This window comes from Cynoglossus semilaevis, chromosome 14 (genome assembly GCF_000523025.1).
Source record: "Cynoglossus semilaevis isolate Cse_v1.0 chromosome 14, Cse_v1.0, whole genome shotgun sequence".
NCBI classification, from domain to species: Eukaryota; Metazoa; Chordata; class Actinopteri; order Pleuronectiformes; family Cynoglossidae; genus Cynoglossus; species Cynoglossus semilaevis.
Window position 1 is genome coordinate 24,448,031 of NC_024320.1, and position 16,316 is coordinate 24,464,346.

Genomic DNA, 16,316 nt, shown 5'->3' on the forward strand with positions numbered 1-16,316 from the left:
GGGGGTGGGGGCCGCCTCCACCACCGTCTTCATCCCACTCAGCAGCAGCCTGTACAGCAGCAAGGCTCTGCACTTTTTCCTGTGGGTGAGTAGAGGAGGGAGGGAGGGAGGGAGGGAGGCGAGGGGGCTGGGGGGGATGTCCTAGAGTTGTTCTCGGACACAGTTCTGTGCTAGAAGTTTTCCCTTGAGTCCTGAGGAGTTCTTCATCTGCTGGTGCTGGTGCTGCTTTAGAGACCCGTGTGTGTGTGTGTGTGTGTGTGGGGGGGGGGTGTACGGTCCAACCCCAGGGTGTGGAGCGGTGCTGGAATGAAAACTTAATCGACAGCAGCGTTTGTCTTTCGCTCATCAGCAGGTTTCAAAAGCTGAAAAAAAAGCTAGATTTTAGTGTGGACTCTAAGGCATTTTTCAAGTTGTTTTTTTTTTTTTTTTAATAAAAAAAACGATGAGAAATAATTAATGCAACCTGCTGGCACACAGTCAGAAAAAAAAGATGACTGTTGGTGAAACTTTAACAGAAACGCGAACTGCAGGGCTGAGAAAAAAAAACGTCTTTGTTGATGAAGCGATGAAGACATTAGAAAGTTCACCACAGTCTCGTTTTGTCTCTTTGGAATTTGAAAGGTTAAACAATGGAACAGCGTAGTCGGGGAACTGTGTATGTTCAGTGTGTGTGTGTGTGTGTGTGTGTGTGTGTGTGTGTGTGTGTGTGTGTGTGTTTGCTCATCTGCAGCTGAAACAGATCTGTTTCCTCTGACCTGCCGTCCTCCCATTGTGCAGCTCTGTGTGTGTAAATGTGAGCGCGGTCGTGGCGTTCATCTCTGTGCGTGTGTTTTGTTAAACAGCGTGCACCGTGAGTGTCGTGTTATTGTAAGTCACTGTATACACACACACACACACACACACACACACACACAGCTCTATGACTTTTCAGCCATTTGTCTCTCCCTCTCTCCCTCTCGTTCTCTGCTCTGTATGCCGGCTCTTCCTCCACATTCATGGAGCCTGACACCGGGTCATGCTTCATTTTAAACTTGGACCCCTGACCTCCCACTTGTCTTGGCTTGACCCCCCCCCACACCCTTCCTTCCCACTTTCTCTTTGTTTTGTTTTTCCTCAGACCATGTGTGGTGTGAAATGAAGGCTGTGTTTGTGGAATGACTTTTTATTAGGGACTTTTTGCTGATATTGTTCAAACAATGAATTTCCGATTCCAATATCAACCGATGTCAATATGGTAATATTTTCTGTACAAACCACTATATGAGTATGAGATTAATTAAATGAGGTGCAATGCTGCCCTCTAGTGACTTTCACTGTAATGTACAGCCGTTTTTTCCCCCAAAACTATTTTTAGGGCACACATCATTTTGGCGAAACCCAGGCATTGCGTTATCGTGTTTTCATTATCGGAGGAAAAACTGACAACGATTCTTACAGATATTACATAATTATGCGAATATCAATCCCTATTTATTATTGTTGCCAAATACAGGCAGCATAAAATACATTTATGTCTTAAAAAAACAAGTGTAAAACTAGCCATTCATGACGGTTGAACTTCACCCACTATAGCTTTGAACTAATGTAACCTTAAAAAAATACCTTTAAAAAATCAAATTGACTAAAATATGCACAAAAAACTGTGGTACAGATGGGTGGAGGAACGACGACACACCAGGTGGCTGAGTGACAGCAGTGAGGCCAGCACTGTGTCACAGTGGACAGGCGAGTCAGCACAACTCTATACTGTCATGCTGGCACACACACACACACACACACACACAAACAAAGAAACACACACACACACACACGTGTGTGTGCAGCCCATCAACCAAAACATGAATTATTTTACCATAACTTTAACCACAGCCTTAGAATAGAGGTGTGTGTGTGTGTGTGTGTGTGTGTGTGTGTGTGACTGACTACCACACAGACACACACAAACCCTTTCTCTCACACAGACACACACACTGTGTTAGCCGTGGCTGAAGTGGGTCCCCTGTTTGCCCCATTCCTAGGTTGCTGTGCAGTTGCCATGACAGTGGACTGATTGCTCCTCTGAACATTGTTGGTGGACGGAGCGAACGCCACACAATTGCCGCGTTGCCATTGTTTCCATCGGCACAAAAGCGCTCGCTGCAGATGCTGCGGTGAAAACCTGACCGTAGTCAGCGGTTGGATGGAACTTTTAGCAGAAATCTTTTTTTGTTTTTTGTCTTTTGTCTCTCCTGGCTGAAGGAAGTTTTTTTTTTTGTCTCCTTAGAATCTGGTCTGCTATGGTTAATTTCTTTAAAGAAATGTTTCGTCTCTTTTGTCCGTTTTCCCTTTCACCCTAAACCCTTCCTCTCTTTCATTCTCATTAACTGTTTTGAATTTTGCTCTCCCACAGCTGAAGCAAATGAAAGAGCTGGAGCAGGAGAAGGACACTCTGCTGGCAGGTCTGGAGGTGGTGGAGCGGGCCAGAGACTGGTACCAGGGCCAAATCCACAATGTCACTGAGAGGCAGCGGCAGATTGGTCCCAGCTCCCACTGCACGGTGAGCTCAGGGCTACTACTTTTAGGTCAACTGTGGTCATCCTGTGAGTGAATTATTTGTGGAAGGACCGAGAGTGTTTTAAATGATACGATGTGTGACTTCAGATTTCATTCATTCGTCTATTTTTATTATTTACATATTGTCTATATTTTAGCTGTGCTTGTTTTATTTGAAGCTCTAGGCTCACCGCAGTCACGTGATTTTCTGGTACATTGTCGTGTGACTCAATTTTGTAAAGTACACACAGGCATTGACAGTTAAAAAAACCCAGATTACATTGTGAAATCTGGTGTGTTTTGCATGCAATAGCGCTCCCCTGCCACTTGGAGGAGCTGTTTCCTGTCACTTTGTCAAGGTGCAGACTTAGTAAGGCACTAGACTAATTTAAAGAAAGGGTAATGGTAAAAACTGAATAAAAACATTTTTTAACGTAAATAATAACAATAATAATAAATGTGAATGAATGAATTTTCACTTTTTTGTGTTATTTTGTAATTGTTTGTAACTGGAACACATATTATTTTATTAAATCTTAAATTGTATTTCTTTCCTCATAGGACTTCTTCACTGAGGCCAACCAGAGTCGCATGAATGTTCTCATTCCGAAACTGCAGGAAGTCAACCACTGCCTCAGCGATCTTATATCCAGCACTGGGATGGTGAGTGTTTACTTCCCATAAACGCAGTGGAAGAAACGAGCGAAAGCAGAAAACTCAGCTGAACAGAGTAAATTTAGGTTTGGATTTTACCTCCTTCCTTTTTTCTCTCTTTGTGTCTCAATAGCCATTTCCTTCGAGTGGGGCTCAAACCGCCAACCTGTCGGTCAGCTCCCAGCCTGCAGCTCCTCCACAGGCCATTCAGAGGCTGAAGGAGCAGAATCGCCTCCTCACTCAGGTCTGACCTCATCCTCAAAATCACATGTAGACAGAAATAGCCAGGTTGCGGTCGTATTTTAGTACGTGGGCTGGGACTGACCTCTTGTTTTCCACAGGAGGTGACGGAGAAGAGCGAGCGCATCGCTCAGCTGGAGCAGGAGAAATCAGCTTTGATTAAACAGCTTTTCGAGGCCCGAGCTCACAGCGCTCAGGACTCCAGCACCATGGACTCCACCTTCATCTGACAGTGATGTTCTCAGCGCTGGTCTGGAGAAAACACACAAACTGATATTGACTCGTTGTGGCAAACTATTGGCCACGAGACACCGCAAAAAAAACAAAAACAAAATAATCCACCACAGACTGCAACGTGTCACCCCAACACCCCAAACAACAGCATGCACTACCTACAAGGGAACACTCCCCCGTGACTTTACCTCAGAGTCAGAGAGGCTCTTTGACTCGATGCCTTCACACTCCCCGTCGTCTTCATCACTCCTGTCAAAACAAACTGTTTTCCTCACTTTTCTTTTCAGCACCTAAAATGTCTTCATCCCAGGTGGAAACAGGGTGATGGGGGAAAAGTTTTTTTTTTTTTTTGCCCACGTGGTAAAGAATGGTTAATGCTCTTGCCTTATAGTGAGAAAATCACAGGTTCAATCCCTGGTGGTTTGTCCTGCTCGCGCGTGTGTGTGTGTGTGTTTTCTCCTGGTACTTGGTTTTCTCCCACAGCACCAAAACACACAGGGTTAGGTTAATTGTTCACTCCAAATCGCCCGTAGGTGTGAATGTGGGTGTGAATGGTTGTGTGTCATTAAGGTGTTGTTTACGCGGCTGGATACGAGTACGACTCGCGGAGCGGTAGCATCGTTTCGGCCTTTAGTTTAGACGAATTCTATCGGGGCAGTGACCTCTGTGACCTTTGAATATGGGTCCCAAAATAACAAAGTTGAAAAACTCTCTGGCTCGATCAGCCCCGCCTCTCTGCGACCTTTTACCCCAGTCAGCCCTGTTCAACGCCACACAATAAGAACAATGGCGGCTGCCAGGCTACATGTGAGCGTGCTAATTTGGCTACATGGTGTGCTACAGCTAATTATTACACTTTTGCACTAACATTCTGAGCAGCAACGGTTAATGCAGAACACCATTCTTCTGGTGCTGGCATGTAAGAGCGGGGGCGACAGCGCCACATACAGGACTGGCATATGTATTACAGGGGTTGGAGTGGCTGAATTTTCTTGTGCCAGGTCCGTGTGAACGGGACAAGATCGCTCTGTAATCGCATCTCAGCTGCGTAAACATAACTAGCATAAATAGCTACGTGATGGACTGGAGAACAGTCCAGCTTCTGCTGACACCGCCCTCTTCTGGTGACTGCGGGTATTTACTTCAGCTCCTAGTAGTAGCTAAATGAAAAATATAATTTTTCCTATTCTCCTCCCTTCAAATGAATGTTTTTGACTGTTTCAATGTGAAAAAACACACAGCAGAGCTGCAGCAGATCTTACTGTATGACAGTAGGATGGAGAGCAGAGTTTTGACGAAGGCAGACAGACGTGGAAGAGAAAAGGGAAGTTTGCATGTTGAACAGAGAAGAGAAAGAAGAGCATGTTGGAAAGTGAACTTGTCTCAGACTTTCTGATGTTGGAAAAAAAACCGAAATAAATGGTGCATTTAGTGGATGACAGAAATTAAATCTGTTGAAAACCTTTAACCTTAGACTAAAAAAACCCGCATGGATACACCCACAGGTTTACATGTAAATATTTAGTGAGTGGGTGGTGGTAGACGGAAACCTTAATGTAGCTTTGTTGTGGGATTTGTGCACAGAACCTAGTTTTCTACACTCTTGATGTTTGTGTCTCACGTGTTGACTTCTTTTGCTGCTCAAACTACGACATGTGAGTGAAACTCTTGCCAGAAATATCTAATGAAATGTAAAAAAAAAAAAGAAATACACATAACTAAGAATCATTGACTGTTTGTGTTTCATAATTCTTGAGAGAGATACAATATGATTCACGACTTTTTGGTTCATGATGTGATTTTTATAGCGGTTACTTCCAAACAAAAATTAGGTCCAAATAAGTTCTCACCAAATACAGTCAGACATTAGCAGGAGCTTTGAGTCACATACTCTGGAAATATTACTTCATATGGAAAAGTTTCCTTTAAAGAAGTCATAAATAACTGCAAGTCATTTCAAGATAAATACCGTTAGCAAAAAATTTGCTTGATTTATCAAAAGGTGGTAGTTAGGAGATACACCGTAGACTGTGGTTAGCTAAGGTTAGAGGTTAGTTACCATCACTGACTGGAATGGTCTGTGAACCTCATCAACTGACATAAAAAAAAAGTGTCAAAAAAAAGAAAAGGTCACATTTATACCGGTCTCACATAATGTTTTTAAGCGCATACCGCCACCTGCTGTACGAGTGTGTCGGTATGAACACTGACTTAATCTATGCGCGATTTTTAAAAAAATTGTATTTCAACCGATGCCAGTTGCCTCGCATTTGTATCGATTTCTAACCGATTCACGATGTATCTTTACATTCCCATTTCTTAATAAAATTCAACCTCAAGTTGAATACTTATTTCCCAACTTGTATATACCATCGATTTTCTTTTTAAAAAAATATAATTTAATCTTTTTTATCCTAAAACATGTGAGTCAGTCCAGTAAAACTGAACTCCATGACCACTCCATGAACCCAGCTCACGCTGCTCTGTCCATCTTGTTCAGAACCCAGCTCACGCTGCTCTGTCCATCTGCCGACAGATGGACGGCAGATGGACAGACTGAGCTGCGGCCAATGACCGTTAATAAAAGTGCGGGAAAAAGAAAAACCTCATCTGGTTCTAAAAGAAGACCAGGAAGTAGAAGAGAGGCCTGTGTCTCAAAAGCAGAATTAAGAAACTCTGGGTAAGCAAAGAGGAAAATCCAGGCTTGACCAAACCAGATGTGCTCATCCTGCGGCACAGCAAACGTCACAACCATAATAAATGGGCGGGGCTTAGTTACGTTCGTCACTTCCGTGTGTCAGGTGTGAGTCATTGAAATGATTTAATCCACCGTCACACTCTGTGTTGTAGGTAAAGAAAAAGGAAGTGAATCACTGAGAGCTAAGAGTGAAGATCGCAGAGGGATCGAATCTGGGAGTATTTGAAAACAAAAAACAAAAACAAAACAAAAACAACTGAAAAGCTCTCTATCACGTGTGACCTAACCGCCATATAATATGTTAATAAAACTATGACCGCTTTAAGGACACCGTCTTCACTTTCATGGTATTTAAGTTCCAGGATTCTGTCAATTAAAATATTAATCTTTTAAATATCAACATATCGGTGTGAGAATGAAAAGTTAGGAACATAGTTGATGGCGTTTATAATAAGTTTGACTGAAAGACAATTAAACTTTGGCCATTTTGTAAAACAATAAATAAAACATCAATATTTTGGCAGAGGAAAATGTCAAATTTGTGCTAAAAATGCCAAACCATAATGTCTCTGTATTTGAAAAGTTATTACAAAATTGCTTTACTATATTTTTTATAGTATTTTATCAGGGTCCAAATACAGTTTTCACAGGTGAAACCTAAAGCCAAAAAAAAGAACTATTTAATGTTTCAGCAATCAATCTAAAAGGCAACACCTGAGCAACGAGAAACACCCATCGGTTACATGTTCCAATACTTTTGCTCAATTGAAAAGTGGGTGGGTTCAAAGAGAAGGTGCTCAGTCCTCAGTTGTTTAACAAACTCTAGATGTCAATACCATGAAATAAAATCTGGAAGAGAAGGTGCTTTTATTTCATGTCAATACCATGAAATAAAATCTGGAATTCTTAACTTTTGTCTCATATTCATCTTTTGATCTGAAACCCAAACGTCTTCAGCATACAACAAAAACAAAGGAATTGACCTTGCCGTTCCAATACTTTTGGAGGGGACTGTAGGTCACTGACACACCTGGGTTTTAGGAAGTGAAATGTATCCATGGATTTCAGAATTGATGACACATCATCTGTGAAGTCCATTAAAAATGCCACAGAGGTGTGTTTCCCCACGTTACCAAATTCAAAAAACAATTCAGAAAAACACTTCATTATTCACTTCCTCTTTTTGCCTCGAACATTTAAAAGAAATAGTGCAGCAAAAAGATAAATTTAACACCAGTGGTCATTGCACAAAAATGGTGCTGTTACTGCAGAAACCACAACATGAAGCAAACAAAGAAGAAGTAGTAAAACTCCCCAGCACCTAAAAAAAACGTCGTTTTGTTAAACAGGCAAATTCTAACTTTGTATTCACTGTCACTTAAAATTTCTCTCTGAGAAGTAACTTTCCTTTTTTTCACCATGATCCTAAGGATGTCAAAGGTAAACACAGTTTCATAATAACATCCAGATGGTTCTCTCCTCTTATACGTATTTAATAAATGTTGTATTAGCTTAGCATTATAAATATATTTATGTTTATCTACTGTGTGGGAGTGGATTTTTTGTGTGTTCAGTATTTTTTTTCCCCCGTGACTCAGATGTTCTAATTAATTTGTCACCCTATTGTTTTTCTAAAAAAAAAAAATATTTTTTTACATTTACACCAAAATAGAGTATTTGAATGTGGTATGAAAATGAGACGATGGTTGCTATGTGGCTTTGTAAATACGTGCAACAACAATTGTTTATATTTAGTTAATATTTAAAATTTCACCAGAGTACATATATGTATGGGCTTGCTCAAAATACTTTCAGTGTCTAGTATAAATATAAATATAAATATTAGTATAAGTATAAAATAATATATCTTATCATCTGTTGAATCTCTGTCGCTGTAGACATGAGAAATAAGCAGTTTCATCTTCGCAGTATCTAAATTACATCGTAAAATGGAAGTAAACACTGGGCAGTGGTAGTGGTTCTTCACACCTTTAGCATGAAGTGTTAATGAAAGGTGTGAGGTTCTTCCATTACAAAATGAAACATTTTCTGTCAAAACACACATCACACCAAGGCCTAACGTTAGCTCGATTAGTGACAAAGAACAATGTGCATTCTCCTAAAGTTATGAAATTCAGCCAGATTAAGAAAGCTAGAAAAAAAGATCAAAAATATATTTAAGTTTGATATTATTTTAAAATATACTACTGGTTTTTGGTAGAAATAGCATTACGTTATTTAATGCTATAGCAAAGATGGTAGAAGCAAGGCACAGAAGCTAATACTTGCTACAAGCTAAAGCTACAAACTTGCTAAATGTGAACCAAAAAGAGAAGCTAAAACAAACATGTGAAGTCTGAGCGTTAGCCAGGAAAAACTTTGAGGGAACCCAAACAATAATTAAAAATATGACAAGTAAAAAATAAAATTATTGTTAAGGCTAAAAAAAAAAAGCTCAAAATTACAACCGATGACAAAAAAAAAATCTGTCCTAACCAAAGGATCTCCCTAAAAAATGAAAAAAATCCAAAATGAAAATGTAGTCTTCATACATGCTAACAGAAAATTTCTATTTATAAAAAATTTCCATCGATGGTTTATCACAGGTAGATGTGGGAGTTTTCCCCATGTTTAAAGAACAGGATGTTCCATTCTTGTCACAACATACACACACGCACACGAATCAAATTTCAACAGAAATTCAAAGTCGATGGTCACGGTCTGTGGAAATAGAGCAGTTGATCAAACTCAGATCACTGTAACAGAGTGAAATGCAGTGGGTTTTTAAAAAAAAAAAAATTATTTACACTCTTAAATGTTCAGAATAATGTGATGTTGATACTAAATGTTCCAGTTCTATCTGGTGACTGTTTTATTCCTTTTTATTTATGACTTCATTGTGATTCCTGTGCTAACAGCAGGAACAAGACTTCATCGTGATTCCTGTGCTAACAGCAGGAACAAATAAACAACAACAAACAACAGAGACAAAAGCAAAAAGTCCCATATTCACTGAAGGAAGTGGCTGATGCAAAAAGTAAAAATAACAACGATGGTCAAAGAGCTAAAACCACAGAAAGACCTGTCAAGTAAAGATTAAAAAAATAAAGACACAGGATGTGATGTTTTTTGAAGTGACTGGTTTGATTACAATAAATGGTAAACGATATATGTTATTCATTTTTATTTTGGAAATATAAACTTCATATGAACGTCGCTACAGTTAAGATCCAGATTTTAAAATATTTTATGTTGTTTTATGTATGTAATCCTGGTGATAAGAAATTAAATTGAATTTTAGTTGCTAACAGTTACAATACAGGTTGAAGTCTGACTGTCACATAAGACACAAAAAACCCATATTTATAAAAATCCAAGTACAATGAACTGTCTGAAAGCTTAACAGAAATCAAGACTGTAAATTACAGTACGGTAGTAAAATGAAATATATTAAGTAGAAACATTCGCGCTCCACTTTTGTTTTAGCCGTCGTGCTAGCTGCTGGTGCTAAGTCCGTTCTTTTGAAATGTGAGTAGTACTTCTCCTTTGTCATGGATAAATCCCGAAGCTGACTGCTCATATTTGTTGTGTGGAAACTCGTTGACCATTTCCCTCATTTCAAAATGTAATTTGTTGCAAATTAGAAGGATGGTCACGCTCTGACACAGCAAAAATGAAGTGTGTTAGCTCCCGTTAGCCGTTTTAGCGCCTACGCTAATTAGCTCTCCTGCGAGTAGTATGACGTGAGAAAAATGGAGACTGTCTGCTCAGAGCATCGATGGCTCTGTGTGGAAACCTTTGCTCTGTATATTGGTCACTTTATCAGGTTAGATTTAATTTTTACCAATTGAAATGAACACATTTTTCACCCAAAGCTTTACACATCGGCTAACACGTCACATCATGCCTATGCCCTATAGAATATTGCTTACAAACAGTCTTTCCAGAAACATCTCAGGTTTGAAAAAGGCCTTTAATGACATTTATCACACATTGACAGAGAAAAAGGAATAAAGTTATGGTCTTCTTAATTCTCATTATGGCCACACATACAGGAACAAGAACAGGAGTTTGTACAGTAAGTGAACTGCCACAAAACACACAAAAAAAGTTTTTAATGAACCTGGAGAAATTAGGAACATTGGAGAACAGGGAATATTTACACCTTAATTTCCCGAAGGGATCTCCTGAGGGATTAATAAAGTTCTAACTATCTATCTCCATCTATCCAGGTGTGGGACGGGGCGATAACGATACACAGGGGAGACACAGAGGTGGAAAACTCAGGAGGGCAGAAAGTACCAGACCTGAAAACACAGGTGAGGAACAAACAAAACAAAACAGGAACATCTGTGGAATCAGGGCCTAAAACGTTGACACGGAGGCTGGGTTGTACCAGATACTTCTGTTTATTTAACACACACACTCATTTAAAATAACACTCTACAAGGTTTTAATGAGAGTGTTTGAATGAGCGCATCCATAAAATTTCTTAAAGTTTATGGATACTTTCATTATTATTTAATTTAATTTAAAAAATACTTTTATTATTTCAACCCGATCAGCACGCTGGGACCGACTTTGACAGTTGTTTTTGTGAAACCCGCAGTGGCGTTACAGTACAGCGTCCTCCTCACCACTGGATCTTAGTCTCTGTAAAAAATTTGTATTTGTGGTCACTGGCATGTTTGCATGCATGGTGCCCTGACTGTAGGCAGGTCAGGCAAACCCTCAGTTGCAAGATATGCCACGGACAGGGCTTCAAGAAAAAGGAACTGGGCTGATGCATCGGAAATGAGTCAACAATATTAAAGAAGTCTGAGGGCTGAGGAATTCATTCAGGGAGGACTCCAAGGTAAGAAACACTTCTGCTGTCCTCAGATTTCAGGACAACATAGGACACATATCTCACACTTTTTTTTTTATTTTTAACTTTTTTTTGTAGTTTTATAATTATAATGATTTGATGCCATGTGTTTGGTCTTTTGTTGATTTTTGTTAAATTCCAGAAAACTAGATTAGAATTATTCTGTGAAATTACTGTTGGCTGAATAATACAATCTGACTGATGATTTTTTTTTTTTAGGTTCTGATATTTCAAATCACTGCTACTGTGACAGACTCCATCAAACTAAAAACAACAGACATTTTTGTAAGTATTTTTTTCTGTTTCTTTTAAATTGGTTATTATAACATAGAAAATATAAGCTTATTTACTTATTTACTCTTTACAGAAAAGATTATATTTATTTTATTAACGGACCAATGTAGGTCTATTTATATAACTGTAAATGTCTCAGTTCCCCCTTTTTAGTAACTCTTTCTATTTTTTTGGTAAAATAAAAAAAAAAAGTCGGTGTGTTCACAGTTGTATTTTGGATAAATACAAATATAAATATAAATTGGTGAAAGTTGCAGTTTCTTGCTGAAACTCAACATTTAGCTCTTAGATGTTGCAAAGACGCAGGTGGTGACCTGCTGATTATTTTTATTCTTGCCACAGAATTGCAACCACTCTTAATTTCACAATTTGTTTTATAAAATTTGTACTACAACATTCTGACTTCCATAGCAGATTGGCCACAGCCCTGATAAACAACGACTGTGGTGTTGTTGAGCAAACTGCACCAGAGGGTGTGATATGAGGTGGTAGGAAGTTAGGAGAGACGGGAGTGAATAAAGTTAGGAAAAAGACAAAGGTGAAGAAAATGAAGACATCATTTTCAAGAAGAAAAGTAAAAAGAACTCTGGAGTGGATTGTAGTAAATATTACCGCAAACATTTACGATACTCTAGGTGGAAAATGATAAATTACATTTACTCACATTACTATAATTGAGTCGTTTTTGTGATTAATTTGTAATTTTTTCAGTAGTTTCGGAATAGGTAAATTTATATATATGTATATTGATTTCATTACAGTAAAAAGGCACTAAAGTATTTATATTATTATTATTTATTTCCCCCATTGACTGTAACATTAAAACAATAATTTAATTTTTACCAATGAGGTTTAGTGGAAACATTGGAAATCTATTAATCGCACCAAATTATTTTTTTCTGATAAGGCGAGGGCGAGATTTTTTGGGGCATCAATAGGAACATTTTTAGTTCTGAACTTTACTTTAATACGTTACTACCAGAGTTCCGCAACTTTTCGTCTCGTCACCTTTGTTTCTTTTTTTGATGAATTAAGATTAAATACCACCACACAGCTTCCTCTTTGAGACACTCCATGTAGCACAGGGGTCACCGACCTTTATGAAACTGAGAGCTACTTCGAGGGCACTTAGTAATACAAAGAGCTACTTGGTTGATACAAACAATCTTTATTCCGTCTCTCTAACTCGCTGTCACTTATTTACTACGGAGAAACTCCGTGGTCATCAGCAAAATAAAAGCCCCATTAATCAAATTGTGAACTAAAACATAACCATAAGCTCAAAACACATGACAGAAACACAACAGAATGATTATTCAACAACACTAATTGAAAATCGGCTTAAAATATAAATTGGGTTAATTGTTATTTGTTGCTCAATAAGATTTAGAGAAATGAGTGATACTTTTGAGACTTAAGTTGAAGTAAAATAATACACTTTTGGACAGTCGGTCTGATAGATCTTTGTTTTTTGTCTCCAACAGCAGATCCTGGTGTGTGTGATTAACAGATTATCTCCCGCTGACCAATAATCATCAACCATGGAGCAGTTTAACCACAACATCTCTGAGCTCTTCACAACAGTCCAACCTGAAAACGACAGTGTCATACAGAAGACCAGGTTTGAAGGTTGTATTCACATGCCTGCAACCATCATTTGGTACATGACCATGCAGTTCATCAACATGTGTCTGGGCGTCCCGGCCAACATCACTGTGCTGTGGTTGGTCTACAAGAACAAGGGCGACTCGTCCAACTCTGGTATCTTCATTTTCCAACTGGCGGTGCTGGACCTCCTCTTCTGCCTCAGCCTCTCTTTCGAAATCGTCGACATACTCTTCATCACCAGCAGCACCGTACCGTACATCCTTCGCTTCTTCTACGGAATCAAAGACACCTCACCTCTGGTCCTGGCCTGCATCTGCCTGGACCGCTATATAGCTGTACTGCATCCAATCGCCTTCACCAGGCTGAAGGACCGCCAGTACAGAGCGGTCTTGGCCGGCGTGGTCTGGGTCATCATTCTGGGCTATTCCATTGCTTCTTGCGCAAAAATCATTCCCAGCGCCGCCAAGGTCTACATGGGCATGATCCTCGGACCGTTTGCCTTCATGGTCTTCTGCAACATCGCCATCCTGTGGGCCCTGCGGCAGTCTGGGCCGGGCCGAGACGAGATGCACCCCGTGAAGAAGAGAGCCTTCAAAATGGTGCTCATCATCCTGGCCATCATAGTGTTCCATTATTGTCCACCTGTGGTGCTGTTTCCCTTTCAGGACTACTTCTCTCCTGATGTGTTTCGCTGCCAAGTCCACTACGGAGCCTTTGGCGTGATGGACTTCAGCAGCACCGTTCAGCCAATGCTCTACCTCTCCAGAGGGTCCTTACCTCGCATCCTTAACTGTTTTTAAATCTGTTTTAAAACTGTTTTAAAAAAAACCACACCTGGACAAACAGTGTGATAAATCACAAACAGACATCACGACGCGCTGAGACCTTTGATGGAGTCACAGATGAGGTGGAGAGAAGACGACGGTATGGAAATTGTACTTTGTTCCATTTTACCAACAACTTACCTTCACATCTGCACTGAATTAAATTAGACTGGACGTCATAAGTCAACATCACGGAGAACCCAAACCCTAACCCTAAAACCACAGGGACGGCTCTGATACATTTTCAAGAGAAAACAGAAAATAATACCTTCAATTTATAAGCTTTCTCTTACTCCAACTGACCTGACGTTTTTTTTTGTTTTTTTTTTTTGTTTCTGACGGTTCCACTCTGCCAAGGTGATTTCTGTAAGAATTGTAAATTTTGTGTTTTCATTTCTGTTTCTAAATGGTTTCTACATTTATCTTCTTCCATCTTCAGAAACATTCAAGTCTATTTTAACTGTTTACACTGTTGAGTCTGTGCCAGTTTTAGTTCCAGTCCAAGCAGTTGACATTCTAACTACAGCCTCTCACTGTCCACACCTGTGCAGTGTATGTATGTTTTTCTACATATATGAATTCATTCAAGTAATTGTATTTTTTGTATTATTTAGCCTTGCATTTCTAACATAATTAAATTATTTGGAATGGTTTGTCTGATTTTTTGTACATTTTTAATTTTTGCATAAAACGCACACCTGGTTATTGCACTATATGATTTATGCATTTTTTAAATGCTTAAATGTACATCTATCTACATTTGCCTTTGCGCTGCTGTGAAAAATATGAATAAAATATGTCTTATATATTGTATTTGTCTTGGTTTTCATCAAATGCTGATGAGGACATTTTGATATTAGGGGTTCAGTTATTATTATTTTTCATTTTGCATTCTTTTAACCAGGATTACAGGGTTTTTATTTACTGCAAAAGGTCGGTTGTTTAATGTTAAACCTTAATATTTAACCTGATGTGACGACAACATTTATTGAATTTTGTTTGGTTCGTCAATGTGTGACAGGCAGAACAATTAAAACGACAACATTTATTGAATTTTTTTTGGTTCGTCAATGTGTGATAGGCAGAACAATTAAATACTCTTCTGCTAGGTGGCAGCGGATGGCTATAAAAAACAAACAAAAATAAAAACCATAATTAGAGCTGTTTTAGATCTTTGTGAGTGTCTTTCTTCAATTCCTGCCAGTATATTAGCATTGTCTTCAACTAAACAGGAGTGCATTTTTAGTAAATAGAAACTTGAATATTATTATATTTCATTACATATACATTTTGTGAGATTTTCACAAAGTTTTTCCTGATATTATATATGCGCCACGGCCAAAAAAAAAAAAAAGTTGAGAAACAATGATTTAAAACACTTTAGTGAAACTTTTAAAAGTACAAGGATAGTTGTAAAGAAAACCCAAAATAAAAACAACAAAACAACAACTATGAACTATATACATGCTGGCAGTAAGACAGCAAAATTAAAAAGTTAATTTAGTAATTAATTCAATATAAAAATCCTAATTGGATAAAGAGGCATTGTTACGTAAATATGACAAATTAATTAAAAAATTTCTGACATTAATTCCATTAGTTTTTATATAATATTGAAGTATTACAGCATATTTTACTGTTGTTTTCAGATTAACAAGCCGAAATCTGGTTTATACCTGTCACAGCTGCAGAGATGAGGTGTTTGTACAGAGCGCAGACACACACATAGAGAGAGGGAGGGAGAGTGGGGGAGAGGGAGAACATCTCTGCCTCGATCTGTTCTCACTTATATTAGTCCTTGTTTGGTCATTTGAATCCACGGTGTGAACGTTCTCTGTGGTGGTTTTCGTCCTCCGTGACAGATGTGGTCTGCTCTGTTGTCATTTGGTCATTAGTCAAAAAACAAAACAAAAAACAAACAAAAACAAAACAGCGTCATCGGGAACGGGGTGCGGTGACACACCTTCCTTCACAACTCTGGTCAGGACTAATAAATTCACGTTCAGTCAACATGTTTGCCTCTGTGAATTCTCTCAGTGAGTTAATTAATCGTTTTTTGTTTGTTTTATTTTATTTATTTAGTAACTTTCCCCCCTTTTTTTCCAGGTCACACACTTCCTCTCTTCCTCTGGTTCCACTTCCGGTCTGAGTATTCGCCCCTCCCCTCATGTATCCCACCTGTGTGTCATTTTCTTCTTCGTCCTCCCAGTCCGTGTCAGTTTGGTTCGTCCGTCAACGGCGGGAGTTTCAGTCCGAACTTTCAGTGTTCTACCGGTTCAGTACTTAGAACCATGACGTGTATTAACAGACAACATTCTTTGCTTCAACCGACAGATAAGTTTGTTTCCCTTTACAATTTTTTTTT

General features: G+C 38.9%; 2 protein-coding genes across 2 annotated transcripts in view; both read left to right on the forward strand.

Moving 5' to 3' along the window:
• Positions 1-5,385, forward strand: part of sapcd2 (suppressor APC domain containing 2) — a 10,947-nt gene extending 5,562 nt beyond the window's left edge. Inside the window, exons 4-7 of the mRNA XM_008326012.3 lie at positions 2,390-2,536; positions 3,094-3,195; positions 3,320-3,430; positions 3,528-5,385. Of these exons, the coding sequence (XP_008324234.1) occupies positions 2,390-2,536; positions 3,094-3,195; positions 3,320-3,430; positions 3,528-3,656 (489 nt within the window). The 3' untranslated portion in view covers positions 3,657-5,385. The remainder of the gene's footprint in view (positions 1-2,389; positions 2,537-3,093; positions 3,196-3,319; positions 3,431-3,527) is intronic.
• Positions 5,386-11,123: 5,738 nt separating this feature from the next.
• LOC103390232 (proteinase-activated receptor 3-like) lies at positions 11,124-14,764 on the forward strand. Its single transcript, XM_025062616.1, has 3 exons — positions 11,124-11,213; positions 11,445-11,510; positions 13,004-14,764. The coding sequence occupies exon 3, from the start codon at positions 13,061-13,063 to the stop codon at positions 13,925-13,927; it is 867 nt and encodes a 288-aa protein (XP_024918384.1). The 5' UTR covers positions 11,124-11,213; positions 11,445-11,510; positions 13,004-13,060; the 3' UTR covers positions 13,928-14,764.
• Positions 14,765-16,316: the final 1,552 nt, after the last annotated feature.

Bases quoted from the DNA above. Each gene is read 5' to 3' on its own strand.
- LOC103390232 (XM_025062616.1), top strand. From the start codon at position 13,061: ATGGAGCAGTTTAACCACAACATCTCTGAGCTCTTCACAACAGTCCAA.